Source organism: Tachyglossus aculeatus, chromosome 17 (assembly GCF_015852505.1).
Source record: "Tachyglossus aculeatus isolate mTacAcu1 chromosome 17, mTacAcu1.pri, whole genome shotgun sequence".
Lineage (NCBI taxonomy): Eukaryota > Metazoa > Chordata > Mammalia > Monotremata > Tachyglossidae > Tachyglossus > Tachyglossus aculeatus.
In genome coordinates this window covers 40,176,533-40,193,464 of record NC_052082.1, presented here as the reverse complement: position 1 = coordinate 40,193,464, position 16,932 = coordinate 40,176,533, and the positions used below count along the sequence as shown (strand labels likewise).

At 41.0% G+C, this 16,932-nt stretch overlaps 1 protein-coding gene across 1 annotated transcript; it reads left to right on the top strand.

Moving 5' to 3' along the window:
* Window positions 1-1,681: 1,681 nt before the first annotated feature.
* Window positions 1,682-13,970, top strand: LOC119939669 (natural killer cells antigen CD94-like). Its single transcript, XM_038759830.1, has 7 exons — window positions 1,682-1,763; window positions 3,436-3,519; window positions 8,643-8,744; window positions 8,913-8,972; window positions 10,093-10,247; window positions 11,910-12,013; window positions 13,850-13,970. Exons 2-7 carry the CDS (start codon window positions 3,438-3,440, stop codon window positions 13,968-13,970), a joined length of 624 nt encoding a protein of 207 aa, XP_038615758.1. The 5' UTR covers window positions 1,682-1,763; window positions 3,436-3,437.
* The last annotated feature ends 2,962 nt before the right edge of the window (window positions 13,971-16,932 follow it).

The following is a 16,932-nucleotide window of genomic DNA, read 5'->3' as shown; positions in this document are numbered from 1 at the left end:
TGGCATGTCACTTAACTTCTCTGTGCCTCAGTTACCTCATCTGGAAAATGGTAGTGAAGACTGTGAGCCCTCTCTGGGACATGGACTTCATCCATCCCGATAATCAGCCCAGCTCTTACTACGGTGCCTGGCACATAGTAAGTGCTTAACAAATGACACTAAAAGAAAAAAAGTGAGCAATAAAGACAAATGGCCCCATTCAATAAACTCCTTCCCTTTCCCTCAAGATGCCACAGTCAATACTTTGGGAAGAGTGGCAATTGCATGTCTCTGCTCCAGAAAGGGCCCAAAACTTTCATATGACTGTCAGACCTGGATTTAACACAGAAGACCTATCCAGTTTCAGGAGGCGTGACACCAACATCATCAACAAACTCTACCTTGCCTCACATGAGATGACAAGATTACCAGCAAGATCCTGGAATGCGGTTAGCTTCCAGCCGTTCACCTCCTCTGGGTGGGAAATATAAGAAGACTAGAAAACAGCAGGATAGCTCAATAGCTGCCGGATGGGCAACTCAGAAGTGGCACCCACAAGTAATATGAACAGAATAACAACATAAAGTACTAAGAGCATAGCCTCAAATAATGATAGAGGAACGGACGTGGTCTCCTACTGCAATGGCTTTGGGAATATCAGAAACCAAATGGCCACCTCAAAAACAGGAAAAGGTTTTGTAAGCGACAAACACACAATCATAGGAAGGAAATCGATTTACATTATTTTCCTGGTGTGCGATAACCTCTTTTAGCTTAAAAGACAGTTGTTACATTGGTCTCTGAATGCCATCCATTCTGATATAACAAGCCAGCGGAGCTGGTTCATAACTTTCATAGTTATACCGACATTCAGGATGACTGGGCGGCTCCAATAAGCTGTTATTGGAGATTTGGTTCTGCTATCTGCTACAAGTCAAAACTCACCTGTGCAGGGCAGCAGCATTATGGGAGGGAGTCGAAGGTGGAGACTCAAGTTTCCTGCATGGAAGGAGGCAATGGGAAACCACTTCCATATTTTTTATGAAGAAATCTCGGTGGATACATTAACAGAACGATTGCAGATGGAGGTGGGGCATTTTGGGAGAGATGTGCCAGTGGAGTCACTATGGATCAGAAATGACTCGACAGCATAACACAAGATTAGCTATATGAAGCAAAGTACACGTATGTAGCGGAGTGTAGCTGCCCTTCAAATACAGAAGGACTGCAATGAATAAATTGTGCTCACCTAGCCCAGAGAACTAAAAAAACAGTGACATTGTAATGGAAATATTGAGCTAGACATTTTTAAAATCTCAGAAAAATGATCCATCGTGGCCCTGGCCCAGAAAGGGTACAGTTCTGGATATGATTAATAGAGATGGGAAGTGGAAGGAAATTACAGGACTCTAGACCTGGTCTTTAGATGGTTTCATAGAACCTGTCCCTTATAAACATCTCCCATAAGACAGTTGCTGTGAATCCTGTAGGTCAGAGAGATGAAAGAGCTTCAGCCCCCAAAAAGTAGGTAGAGCAGACTTCAAACCAGTTACAGTGTGAGGGCTTCCTGTGTTCCATCCGGGGCTCTGTGCAGTGAAGATGTGTTCCGCCCTCAGCTCATTCTGAACAATTTTCACTGAGCAACGAGATCTTCAAGGTCTCTCGCTGGGTTTCTTCCTGGGGGACGTAGAACTGATTGGCTTTCACTGCTTCTCATCCATCCCTTGGTCTCCAGGGCCTGCCTTCTCAGCCAAAAACCCCTGGAAAATCCCATCTCGGAACAGGTATTTTTGCAATATATCTTTCTAGTTTGAGAGAAGGAGGAAAATATCTGATTTTAAAGGCCTGCTAGAATTTATGCCAAGTTTTCTCCGAGCTTGCATATTATGGAATTAGAGATGTGTCATTTATGATGCCTTGTTTGGGATTATTGTCATTCAGTACTTTGTACTAGATCCATTTAACATCAAGGCATCTATCCGTCTGCTAAACTGGATATTGTACGTTATGAAAACTAAAAAATTCAGAAAGAGTTTGTATTTCCAGTTCCTAAAAACTCACTCTTTAAAGCCTCACGTGATGCTTGTGATCTTAAATTTGTCTATCACTTAACTCCTAGCCTTTTTTCGTAATCATGCAGGGTAACCACAGCTGGCTTTAATTTATTCACAAGACCACAAATCATGGTAATTCTACAGCCACCCCACTACTAGCACTGCAATATTTATTTCTACAATTCCTCAGCACTTGGGTATACGTGACTATTCAATTGCGCATTCGCTGTAAATGTTTTAAGAGTACAAACCCCTTGTGTGCAGGAGATGTGCCCTTGGCTTCCGTTGTGCTTTCCCAAGTGCTTAATACAACCAATGGGTCCCCAGTACATGTTATTATTTCTGATTTGGGTAGGTGGCCCAGCCAAGGAATGGAGTCAGGTTAAGATTTGCTACAGAGGTCATGGGTTCAAATCCCAGCTCTGCCAATTGTCAGTTGTGTGGCTTTGGACAAGTCACTTAACTTCTCTGTGCCTCAGTTCCCTCATCTGTAAAATGGGGATGAAGACTATGAGCCCCCCGTGGGACAATCTGATCACCTTGTAACCTTCCCAGTGCTTAGAACAGTGCTTTGCACATAGTAAATGTTTAATAAATGCTATTATTATTATTATTATTATTATTATTATTATTATTACAGGAGCTGAGGGGATAAAGGGTGTATTTGAAATACTAAGAAAATTACATCTGGAATATGGCAGAGATGAAAGTGTGTCCCAGGAATGCCCTTTTAGCATTGATTCTTGACCAGTTAATTTGTTTCTCTGACAGGAAAAATCTCAAAAAGTATCGCTATAAGCAGTTGGATCTACCTGTGATTTAATCTTCTCATAAACTGTAATCAACTTGAAAGCAGATGCTGTATCTGCTCTGCTTCACTTCTTGAGCTCCTAATACTTCACATGTCATGATGACTATGACCCTTAAAGTATTTTCCAGAATAGTTAGGATTATAATTGGGAGGAATTTTCCAAGGGCTGTTGATTGAAAAAATTCAAATGTACACAAAAGATGAAATTATCTAGTGACTCCTTTATTGCAAGAGATTATTTGGGAAGCAAAAAACATCCTCATATTTATATGAGATATCTTGCTATGTGGGCTCTTTTCCTCCAGTTAATCATCTTTTCCCATGGTTCCCACCTTTCCTATTCACAAGTAGAAATTGGATAAGGGGTTGAGATGTCTTTTTTGATGGTCTCAATTTCAGTTCCGTCATGATGTCCTGACAATGGGAAGACTGTCTTAGTTCCTTGAAGCTGTTCTTGTGTTGCGAGTTGGTAACTAACTATATGAAGGTCTTTGCTGTTTGCTGTTTTAACTTTTTCAATTTAATCCCCCCCTCCTCCCCTGCTATACAGACATAGATCATTTCACATCCTTAGACATCTGTGCTTTGCAGAAATGAGTGAGCAGAATGTAGCCTATGTAGAAATGAAACCTCCTCAGGAATCGAAGAGAAGACATATAACTCTGGAGACAGAAGGTATAGCACATTACCAATTTAATATTATGGTAATAATTGTGGTATTTGTTCATTCATTCAATAATATTTATTGAGAATTTACTGTGTGTGAGGCACTGTATTAAGTGCATGGGAGAGTACAATACAAGAACAAACAGGATCCCTCCCTGCCCACAGCGAGCTCACAGTCTAGAGGGGGGGACAGACATTAATATACATATATTAATAAAGCAATATAATACAGATATACTCATATGTGCTGTGGGGATGGGAGGGAGGATGAATGAAGGGAGAAAGGGTGACACAGAAGGCAGAGGGAGAAGAGGAGGAGGGCTTAGCCAGGGAAGACTTTTTGGAGGAGATGTACCTTCAATAAGGCCTTAAAGTGGAGGAAAGCAATTATTTGTCTGATATGAGGAGGGAAGGAATTTCAGGACAGAGGTAGGATGTGGGCAAGAGGTTGGTGGTAAGATAGATAAGATTGAGGTACAGTGAGAAGGCTGGCATTAGAGGTGTGAAGTATGTGGATTGAGTGTGTGTAACGAGGTGAGGTAAGAAGGGGCAATATGATTGAGTGCCTTAAAGCCAATGGTGAGGAGATTTTGTTTGATGTGGAGGTGGATGGGCAACCACTGGAGCTTCTTGAGGAGTGGGGAAACATAGTCTGAATGCTTTTGAAGGAAAATGATCTGAGTACCAGTGTGGTGTATGGACTGGAGAGGGGATATACAGGAGGTTGGGAGGTGAGTAAGGAGACTGGTGCAATAATCAAGGCAGGTTAGGGTAAATGCTTGCATTAATCAGGTAGCAGTTTGGATATAGAGGAGGTAGATTTAGACACATTGTGAAGGTAGAACTGACAGGATTTGGTGATGGCTTAAATTTTTGTAGGCTGAATGAGAGAAGATTCAAGGATGATGCCATGGTTACAGGCTTGTGAGATAGGAAGGATGGTAGTGCCATCAACAGGGTTGGGTAAGTGACCAGAGGACAGGATTTGGGTGGGAAGATAAGATGTATAGTTTCAGCCATATCGAGTTTGAGGTGTCAGAAAGACATCCAAGTAGAGAAGTCTTGAAGTCAGGAGGAAATGTGAGTCTGCAGAGCTGGAGAGAGATGAGAGATGGAGATCGAGATTTGGGTGTCATCTGCATAGAGGCATTGATTGAAACCGTGGGAGTGAATGAGTTCTCCGAGGGAGTGTATGTAGATAGAGAATAGAAGGAGACCCAGAATTGAACCCTGAGGGCCATCCACAGTAAGGAGATGGGAGGCAGAGGAGCAACCCATGAAAGAGACTGAGAATGAGCAGCCAGAGAGACAGACGAGAACTGGAGACAATCTCAGTGTCAGTGAAGCTGAGATTGGATAATGTTTCCAGAAAAAGGGGATGATCAACAGTGTCAAAGGCAGCTGAGAAGTCAAGAAGGATTAGGATGGAGTAGAGGCCATTGGATTTGGCAAGAAGGAGATCATTGGTGACCTTTGAGAGGGTGGTTTCTGTGGAGTGAAAGGGATGGAAGCCCGATTTGAGGAGGTAAAGTGGAGAATTGGAGGAGAGGAATTTGAGACAGGGTTGTAGACAGCTTGCTCAAGAAGTTTGGAGAGGAATGGTAGGAGGGAGATGGGCAACAACAGGATAGAGCTGTGGGGTTGAGTTTTTTTTTAAGAAAGGGGAAATATGGGCATGTTTGAAAGCACTCACTGTGTTCCTAGCAGTTCCTATCATTGTGATAGTTCTTGTCTCATATAGGGTCTAAGTGGGGAGAGGGAATACAGGTATTCAATTCCCATCTCATACTTGAGGAAAAGAGAAGCTAAATGATTTGCACACAAGTGGAGGAGCTGGGGTAGTAATCCATGTCTCCTGACTCCCAGTCTTGTGTTCTTTACACTGAACCATACAGCCAGGGCTTCGAATCCCGAGCTATGTTGTCCTGATAACTTGGTGTAATTAAATTGTTTGGCCATTATTCATCATGCCATTGATCTCTTTGGGCATTATAAATGAAATGCATAGAGAGGAGAACAATGCTGAAAGACATTCAAAATAGTATTTCATCATAAAAATACATTTGGCTACTTAATGGCTCACTGGAAAGCCTTGTTAAGGTGAAATCTCCTCCAAGAGACCTTCCTCAATTAATCCTTTTCTTCCCTGATTCCCTCTTCATTCCGTGACACCTATGAACTTAGATCTGTGACCGTTTGTAATTTGATATTCACCCCACCATTAACTCCACAGCACTTATGAACAAATCTTTAAATCATTTATTATATATATTTTTTTACTTGTTAACATCTGTCTTCCTCTCTAGACTGCAAGCTCAATATGGCAAGATATGTGTCTTCCAAGTCTGCTGCATTGTACTCTCCCAAGTGCTTAGTATAGTGCTTTGCTCATAGAAAGCACCCAATTAATCATTGATGATGAATGATGAAGTGGCAGAGCTGGGGTTTGAAGACAAAGTCTTCTGATTTCCAGTTCTGGACTTTATACACCAAAGCTTACGGCAGGCTCTGAGATATATTCTCCTGATAATTTCCCGAAACTAAGTTCCCATGATCATTCATCATGCCACTGACCTCTTCATTGATTTTCAATGCAGTAAGTGAAGAGGAGAATGATTTTACTAGATACAATAAGCTGTATCTTCAGTGAATTTGGCTCCTGGCTCACTGGAAAGTCAGATTTTCTGGATGGCAAAAGCTTAAAGAACAACACCTTTCTGGATGCCCATCAATACATATTATCTGCTCATAGTAGTCTGGTCAGAGCGTCCTCAGTAATAATAATAATAATAGTATTTGTTAAGCTTTTCTATGTGCCAAGCACTAAGTGCTGTGGAGAATACAAGGTTATCAGGTTGTCCCACGTGTGGCTCACCATCTTAGTCCATGTTTTACAGATGAGGTAACTGAGGCACAGAGAAGTTAAGTGACTTGCCCAAAGTCACACAGCAGAGCCAGGATTCGAACCCATGACCTCTGACTCCCAAGCCCGGGCTCTTTCCACTAAGCCATGCTGTGTAGTAGACTGTAAGCTCACTGTGGGCAGAGATTGTGCCAGTTTATTGCTGTATTGTGTTCTCCTAAGAGTTCAATAGAGTGTTCCGTAAACAGTAAATGCTCAATAAATATGATTAAATGAATGAATGAGAGGGCTTTGAGGTTGGTAGTACAGGTAGTATACTCTGTTATTCATATTTGTTGTGTTTAGTATGTACAAAGCACTGTACTAACCTCTTCGGAGAGTATAACAATAGCCAGACACATTCCCTGTCCACAATGAGATTACAGTCTAGAGGGGGCAACAGACACTGGAGAAGCAGCATGGCGTAGTGACTCACATGCCTTGGAGTCAGAGGTCTTGGGTTCTAATTCTGGCCCTGCCACTTGTCTGCCGTGTGACCTTGGGCAAATCACTTCACTTCTCTGTGTCTCAGTCACCTCATCTGTATAATGGGGACTGAGACTGTGAGCCCCACTGCATCCAACCTGATTTGCTCATATCTCCTCCAGTGCTTAGAACAGAGTCTGGCACACAGTAAGTACTTAACCAATACCACAATTATTATTGTTATTATTAATGTAAATAAATTAAAGATCTGTAATTTATTTACATTGATAATAACAATCGTTATGTACAGATAATAATATAGTAATAATTGTTATGTACAGATAATGATAATAATAATAATAATTGTTAGGAGAAGCAGCATGGCTCAGTGGAAAGAGCCCGGGCTTTGGAGTCAGAGGTCATGGGTTCAAATCCCAGCTCTGCCACCTGTCAGCTGTGTGACTTTGGGCAAGTCACTTAACTTCTCTGGGCCTCAGTTACCTCATCTGGAAAATGGGGATTAAGACTGTGTGCCCCACATGGGACAACTTGAATACCTTGTATCTACTCCAGTGCTTAGAACAGTGCTTTGCACATAGTAAGCACTTAATAAATGCCATCATTATTATCATTAAGTACAGATAATAATAATAATAATTGTTATGTACAGATATATACATAACTGCCAGAGGCTGGGAGAAGGCATAAATAAAGGGAGCAAGTCAGAGTGATGCAGAAGGACATGGGAGAAGAGGGAAGGTATGCTTAGTAAGGGTTGTGACTTCAATGAGTCTTTGAAGAAGGGGAGACTAATTGTCTGTCAGAATTGAGGAGGGAGGGCTTTCCAGACTAGAGGCAGGATGTGGAGGTGGGATCAGCAGTGAGATACAAGAGATTTAGTTTCAGTGAGAAGGTTAGCATTAGTATACCAGGGAGCCCATAGAGTGATGATCACCTCTCCCTGGAGGATAAAAGAAGGAGAAAGGAGGAGAGAAGAGTGGGCTCCCAGAGTAGTGAAAATTTCCATTTGCAGGTTACTGCCATTCCAAATGGCTGATGTTTGCCATTTCTGGACCAGTGAGGAGGAAAGGTGACTCATTCTTCCTCTTCTTCAATCAATCAATTGTATTTATTGAATGCTTACTGTGTGTGGTGCACTGTACTAAGCGCTTCAGAGAGTATTACAACATAGTTGGTAGACACATTCCCAGTCCACAATGAGCTTTCAGTCTAGAGCAGGAGGCAAACATTAATACAAATACATGAAGTGTGGATATGTACATAAGTGCTGCAGGATGAAGGAGTGCAAATCCAAGTACAAATCTGAGTACAGGGGTAACACAAAAATGATTGGGAGAGGAAATGAAGGCCTATTTGAGGAGGCCTTCAGGAGGAGATCAATTAGAGTTTGAAGGTGGGGATGGCAATTGTCAGATATGGATCAGGAGGGGTTCCAGGCCAGAAGCAGGATGTGGGCGAGAGATTGGTGGCAAGATGGAAGAGATTGAGGTATAGTGAGTAGTTTGATATTAGAGGAGCAAGGTGCAAAGGAGTAAAGGAGGAAATCTGGGAGTTATGATAAGAGGGAGCAAGGTGATTGAATGCTATAAAGCCCCCAAGATGGTCAGGACCTTCTGCTTGATGTGGAGGTGGATGGGCCACCACTGGAGATTCTTGAGATATGGGGAAACATGAACGGAATGCTTTTGTAGAAAAACGATCCATGCAGAAGAGAGAAGTATGGACTGGCCTGGGGAGAGACAGGAGGCCCTTCTGTTTACTGTGCCCTTTCCCTCTTTGCCAGATTCCCTTTCTGCTCCCTGGAGGCTCCTGGCTGGGATTCTGGGCATCCTAGGCCTGGGGCTCATGACAGCTGTGCTAGCACTAGGGATCCTCATTGCCAACCGTAAGTAACAATTGGATACCAAAACAACGATCTGTTCCAGAACAGGTTTTTGCAAAGGAAAATCTTTTTGTCTGAAAACTTAGGTGATCTACTTTCTCCAGATGCTATTTTAGTTATCCTATTTGGAATGATATAAATATCTAATAATACCTCTTTTCTTGCCTTTAGAATCACCTTATAAAGGATCTGAGAACCCTTCTTCACATCCCAGTACCACACTGCAGAGAGGTAAGTGGTAGTAACTTTCTATTTCTCATTGGCAATCTGAAGCCAGCATTTTCTCCAAACTACACCCATATATCTTATCCTTCAGCCAGTCATGGCTCTGCTCTAGGTTTTTGGTGATATAAAGTGGATGTTGCTTTGAGAGGAAATATGAAAATTGAACTAACTTGGCGACGTTCTCATTGAGAAGAGTATATTTGCCTCACATTCTGAAACAACAGTTGCCCCAGTAAAGCAAACATCCAGAAAACCTAGGCAACCAACGCCTCTCTGCTTCTTCTGGGCCCAGCATGGAAGTTCATTCCTAAAATAAAACCAGAAGGGTGAAGGCAACGAGATATAAAATTCTGTGAATGTGTAGCAAAATGCATAGCAATAATGTAGAAGGACATTCTGGTCATGCTTCAGTATTCTCTTTCAGATTCACACAAATGTTTAGGATCCTATCAGCAACATTTGAAAATAAAAAGGGCCAATCTACAAAACAATTATTCAACTTCCAGAAAAGCATGTCTGAAAGTCAGTAGCCATGGTTTCTGGTCACAATTCTGATGACGGTCTTTGCTGTCTTCTTGGGCAAGTGACTTAATCCTATTTGGCTTCAGTTTCCTCCAGCTGGCTCTCCCCTACTTTGCAGTGATGCTAATAGAAGCTAACAAATGGAAAGCTTGGCAACATGAATGTGTTATAAAATTGCAAAATGGAATTGTCTTGCTTTACCTTATGCTGTCGAATCGTCTCTGACCCATGGATCCATGGATACATCTCTCCCAATATGCCCCACCTCCATACGCAAGTCTTCCTGTAGTGTATCTATAAAGTTTTCTTGGTAGAAATACAGAAATGGTTTCCCATTGCCTTCTTCCGGGCAGTAAACTTGAGTCTCCACCCTCGACTCTCTCCCACGTTGCTGCAGCCCAGCACGGGTGAGTTTTGACTTGCGGTAGATTGGCTTTCATTCACTCACTAGCCACCACCCAAGCTAGGAATGGAATGGGTAGGCCTCCGGTTGACTCTCCCTCCCGTAGCCGAGACTGGTAGAGTACTAGAAACTCTCCAGATGCGATTCTGAGGTGGGAAAATTGAACTACCTGAGTAAATATTTTTTCTTTTCTATTTCTAGGATGCTACTCTGGCTCTTGCCCAGAGAACTGGATCTGGAACAGGGGGAACTGTTATTACCTTTCTGGAGAAAGCCAGAATTGGTTGGAGAGTCAAACTGCCTGCAGGAACATGAATTCCAGTCTCCTGAAGATTGATGGAAATAAAGAGGTGGAAGTGAGTTCTCTCATATTTGAATTTCTAATATCAATTCATTCAATTGTATTTATTGAGCACTTACTGTGTGCAGAGCACTGTACTAAGTGCTTGAGTGATAGTGTGTTAGAATAGAAGTAAGGCATTCTCAATTTTTGACATTTCTGGCCCATCCACCAAGAAGCTGATTTAAAATGGGCTCATACTAGTAATAAAAACTGCCATTTCTCGGGTGAAAAAAAGGTTAGAGGAATCTGTGTCCTTTATCCACATCACAGGAATGTTTTAAGAATCAATAATAGGAATAGTGACTCAGTTCCCATCAATTTTCCCATACTCAGATGCTGGGTCTTCTTGCAACAATTGTGAGGCACAGAAGTGGCTGCCCAAATGCGAGGATTATGATGAGAACTAAAGGCTTCATGCTAATGATGTATCTACGTAAAAGTCTATATTATCTTTGCTCTTCCTTCTGACTCCAGTACTTGTAAATAAGGTTTTAATGTCTGTTTCCCCAGGTAGACTGTGGCTTTCTCAGGTTGTGATATATGACCGTTGTTTCCATTGTACTCAAGAGTTTAGTTGAGTTATTTGTACTAGTTATTTAGTTATTTCCATGGATTAAATGATTATTGGAGAATCATTGAGAAGAGCAGCTCAGGTTCCTTGAGTTCAAGGGTCTGAAATGGCCCGAGGAAGCCCGTGGTCATAGAGTACTTCTACTACTACTACTAATAATATTTATTAAGCATTCATTAGGTATGAAGCACTGTACTAAGGACTGGGATAGATAATATATAACCAAGTCTGACAAATTCTGTGTCTTACATGGGGCTCACAGTCTGAGACAGGATATCTTATCCCCATTTCCACAGATGAGGAAACTGAGGCACAGAGAAGGAACATGCCCAACACTCAGTGATGGAGCTTGGATTAAAACCCTAGGTCTCCTGACTGCCAACTTCATCTTTTCCACTAAGTCATGCTGTTTTTCATGACCTGGTGGTCACTCAATCAGTCAACCAATCCTATTTATTAAACGCTCACTGTTTATAGAGAACTGTTCTCTGCACTGTGCTAAGTTTTGGGGAGGCTACAATATAGCAGATCTGGTAGACATGTTTCCTGCTCACAACAAGCTTACGGTCTTGAGAATGGGCACCTAATCACCCTAAATTGCTTGGGTGAATTTAGCTTCCCCTGTTCATTCTATTTCCCCATTTGGAAGAAGTATACCCTGTTTTGTAACCCAGGAAAACAAAAAGTGTTTATGATTTCTACAGTAATCCTGTTTTATCATAATGAATTAAGTGACAAGGTCTTAGTCTTTCCTCATCCCCATAGATTTGCCAAAATCCAGTCCCCCTCAACTCATTCTTCACTCCACTTCAAAATGCTTCATTAGCCTACATTCTTAGTGAATCATATCTTAGTAACACATCTGTAAGGTACATTTTTCTACAGTCAAATGTTTTCTGTCATTGCTTTTTCTAGCCCTAGATGGAAAACTACTGAAACAACTGGTTTGTTTCTAAAGTTGCTCAAGATAGAAGGTGATTTAACAGTTGTTTAAAGCCTTCCGATTGTGCTGATGAATATTGCGTGTGTGCCAACCGATATTCTCCAGAGTCACGCTTCCACCATGAAAGAGAACCACTTTTAATTGTTTGTGATTCCAAACAGGATTTTCTGAAACTTCTGGCTTCCCATTATTGGATTGGATTGTCTCAGAATGGCACTGATGGATCCTGGCTGTGGGAGGACAGATCTGAACTCTCCCATGACCTGTAAGTTTAAGTCCTTGGTGGTGGTATGCTGCTGACTCTGACCAACCTTCCCAGTTGAATAAAGGAGAAGTAAAAAGGCAGGACCCCAAAACTCAGAATTCAGGGACTGTAGTATGAACGTAGCAGCCTAACGACTTCAATCCTAACCTGCACTTCCGATGAGTCTCAGAAAGAGGATGAGAACAATGTTTCTGTGTCCGACCTTCTGAGAGAGCATCCACTATTACTTCCTTGACTTTTTGTCATTTCCTGGGGCTTGAATAATGAAGTGAGCTTCTGTCCCTTCACTTTTTTGTGTGTTTCAGTGATTACGTGATAGAAAATATATAAAGAGATGGAGAGATGGATGGTCCTCCCATACTAACTTAGAGATTCTTATCACACATACAGTGGTTTTATATTCTTTAGTTTATATAACTCAATTGGCATAGACTTTATGACTCTAACTTACAAGATAATAGTAAAATAACAATAGTTTTCATTAAGCTGTCCCTGTATGTCAAACACTGCATAAAGCGCTGAGGTAGATATAAGATAATTGTCTTGTCCAGTGTTGTCGTCATCTCCAACCCATAGCGATGACATGGACGCACCTCTCCCATAATGTCCCACCTCCATCTGCAATCTGGTAGTGTATCCATAGATTTTCTTGGTTAAAAATATGGAAGTGGTTTGCCATTGCCTCCTTCCGTGCAGTAAACTTTAGTCTCTACCCTCGACTCTCTCTCCAATGTCACTGCTGCCCAGCAGAGGTGAGTTTTGACTTGTGGCAGATTTCCTTCCATTAGCTAGCCACTGCCCAAGCTAGGAATAAAAAAGCTTTTGCTTGACTCTCCCTCCCATAGTAGGGACTGGTAGAGAAATGGAAACTCTCTAGGTGCAACCCTGAGAGGGCATAAGATAATTAGGATAGCCATAATTCCCTTCCCATGTAGGACTCAGAAACAAGATTTAATTCTTATTTTATTGGCTAGGGCTGGGATCACCACCCCCCCTTTAAAAATTCTACCCTCATATTGTAAAATTAGACACATATTATTCCAACCAACCCTTACTTTGAGATCAATTGTTTACAGTGAATCAGTGCATCAATCTACCAATGATACTGTGGACAGGGAATGTGTCTATTGTTATATTGTGCTCTCCCAAGCACTTAGTAATAATAATAATAATGATGGCATTTATTAAGCACTTACTATGTGCAAAGCACTGTTCTAAGCTCTGGGGAGGTTACAAGGTGATCAGGTTGTCCCACAGGGGGCTCACAGTATTAATCCCCATTTTACAGTATTAATCCCCATTTTACAAATGAGGTAACTGAGGCCCAGGGAAGTTAAGTGACTTGCCCAGTACTCAACAAGCACTCAAATTATTGAACAAATTTACTGAGGGCTTACTGTGTACAGAGCAGTGTACTAAGTGCTTGGGAGTGTATAATATAACAAAGTTGGTAAACACATACCCACAAGGAACTTACAGGCTAGAGTCCTTACAATCTAGAGATTTTATATTTGAATAATAATTTAAATCTTTTTCCATAGGTACAGGAAAATCATACCCTTAGTTACCCAGATATGGCCATTGGTATAAACATTTCCTCATCCAAAAAGTAGTGAAAACTGTTAGATACCAGAACACAGAGAAACACGCCTGTAGTTCATGGTGATGAAAATTGAGATTGGCAGCTCAAAACTCTGGCCTATTCTCTTGACTTTTTTACAGATTCTTTCATGTTTACTTTTATTATTATTTCCATACTTGGAAAGTTATGTGACTGTTACCATCAAATGTATTTTTAAAGGGCATTTTGATATAATGAATCTTTCTTCCTCATAGGTTGTCAGTGAAAAGCCATTTCACAAGGGGAACCTGTGTATATTATGGACTGAACAATAAATTTTCATCTGAAGACTGTCACTATTTAACATATTACATCTGTGAACAAAGGGCTTTATAAATTTAGAAAAATGATAAACCACTAAAATTATTTTGAGATCCCCCCATATTGTTTGAAATGCCTTTGTTTTGTTAGAAATTATGCTATTTTAAATTATTGTGTACAATCTCATGCAGGTCAGTAGTTTATTGTGGTTAAAGATAAGGGTTTGAGTTGTATTCAGAATGAGGAATTGATCTATCATGTTGTCCACAATTGGAAGATATTCTTCAGCTAATAAGAGCTTCCTCTCAGTGACCATTATCTAAATTTGTTCTTGAATAATTATAAGCTATTATCATCTCAATGTCAAGAAAATGGAAGCAAATAATTATCATTTTTGTGCAAAAGTGTTATCCTGCTTGGGAAAAAGACTGGCTAAACTGGATTCATTATTGAGCATGTTTATAAAATAATAAAATTGATTAATTCACATGAATCTTGTCATTTTAATATTTCTGATTAAAAGGCTATCTCTAGCAGTTTGGTGTTTGATTTGTATGATAAATGATTTATTTTGATATTCAGAAATAGGACAATCAAGCAACCAACTGCTAGCCCATCTCCTGCCTCTGACCTAGACAGAACAACTTCCCTCCTCTAATCCAAGACAACTAATCTCCCCTGCTTCAAAGCCTTATTGAAGGCACATCTGCTTCAAGAGGCCTTCCCAGACAAAGCCACACTTTTCCTCATCTTCCACTTCCATATGTGCTGCCCTGACTGGCTCCCTTTGTTCTTCCCCCCTCCTAGCCCCACAGCACTTGGGTACATTATATCATTTTTATTTATTTGCCTTGATGTCTGTGACCCCCCATCTGGACTGTAACCTCATTGTGGGCACGGAATGTCACTGTTTAGCATTGTATTGTACTTTCCCAAATGTTTACTACCGTGCTCTACACACAGTAAGCACTCAATAAATACAATTGAATGAATGAAAGGCCTATTTGGCATATCTAGAGTCAACTTGGAACTTTTTGGAGACATGAAGTGGGTGAGAATGGAAGGGAGATATCACTATTTTATAAACACTTCCTCTTATTCAACTACTAGTTTAAGCTACTAGATGTCAGAACAGAGGAAAACACATCCATAGCTTACTGTGGTGAGAAAATAATATTATGAGATTTAAAATAGTACCAGAAATAAGAAAGTAATTTTGGTAACACTCAAGATTGAGAGTCAGAGGAAGGTGTAGATATAGATCATTTCCTCTACTCCCTCTCCCTCCTGTATCACCCTGGCACTTGATATTCACCCCATCCTCAGCCCCACGTAATTTATAATTAATTTTAATGTCTCTGTTCCCTTCTATACTTATGAGAAGCAGCATGGCTCAGTGGAAAGAGCCCGGGCTTGGGAGTCAGAGGTCGTGGGTTCTAATCTTAACTCCGCCACCTGTTAGCTGTGTGACTTTGGGCAAGTCACTTAACTTCTCTGTGCCTCAGTTACCTCATCTGTAAAATGGGGATTAAGACTGTGAATCCCACATAGGACAACCTCGATTACCTTGTATCCACCCACCCACCAGTGCTTAGAACAGTGCTTGGAACATAGTAAGCACTTAACAAATACCAACATTGTTATTATTATTATACTGTAAGCTCCTTTGGGACAGGGAACAGGTCTATCAACTCTATTTCATTGCAATAATAATTGTCGTATTTGTTAAGTGCTTACTATGTGCCAGCACAGGGAACAGGTCTATCAACTCTATTTTATTGCAATAATAATTGTGGTATTTTTTAAGTGCTTACTATGTGCCAGGCACTATACTAAGTGCTGGGGTGGATACAATTAAATCATGTTGGATTCAGTCCCTGTGCCTCATGGGGTTACAGTCCTAAACCCCATTTTACGTATGAAGTAACTTAGGCACAGAAAAATAAAGTGACTTGCCCAAAGTCACCCAACAAACAAGTGGCTGAGCTGGGATTAGAACCCAGGTCTTATTGGACTCCTGGGCCCATGCTGGGCTATATTGCTTAGTACAGCGTTCTGCAAGCAGTAAATGTTCAGTAAATACCACTGATTCATTCATTCAATCATATTTATTGAGTGCTTACTGTGTACAGGGCACTGTACTAAGCACTTGGGGAGTACAAGTTGGCAACATATAGAGAAGGTCCCTACCCAACAGCAGGCTCACAGTCTAGAAGGGGGAGACAGACAATGATTGATCGATAGATCCATTAAATTTCAAAACTTTAAACCAAGAACCAAAGCAAATACAAACTATTTCAGGGTATGTGGAACAAAATTACAACCAGGTACCAGGAAAGGAAAATAGCAAAATAGACCCCAAACGTCACTGAATCATGCTTTCTAACACCAAACTCCTACCTCTGACTTACTTTCCCAAAGGAGAGCATATTCAAATTACAGCACCCATCACCAAACCAGACAAATAAACTTCTCTACGACTGTAAGATGCAGAACACATATCTTTGGATAACAAGATTACAAGCAAGCTCCTGGAATGCAGTCAGCTACTACCACTGACAGCAAGTTCACACCAACACAGCTCAGCTTGGGTGGGAGGGAGAACATGTGAGAAGAATTAATAACAGAAGGATAGCTGGTCAAGGGGGAATGTACAGAGACACCTCCAAGCCAGAGAAACAGAATAAACCATTAAAATAATTAATAAAGCACCATCTCAAACGAAGAGCCATAAGACTATTCTGTTGGAAGACCAAAGCAGCAGGAAACAGTTCAGAGAGAGGCTGCTTTCTTTTTGCAGATGTTTTGGAAATCTTAAAAACTTAAAGGCAACCTCAACAACAGGAACAGGTGTTACAGATTAACCCATCAACGTGGAAAGCACCTGCATTCATATCATAGAGGGTAGTATAGATTGTCAGTCGAGCATTGGTATTTTCAGCCTCATCCAACTCCAGTTTTCATTCTAAGGGAAAACACAGTCTGAACATTTTTGAAGGAAAATAATCCGGGCAGCAGAGAGAAGTATGAACTGGAG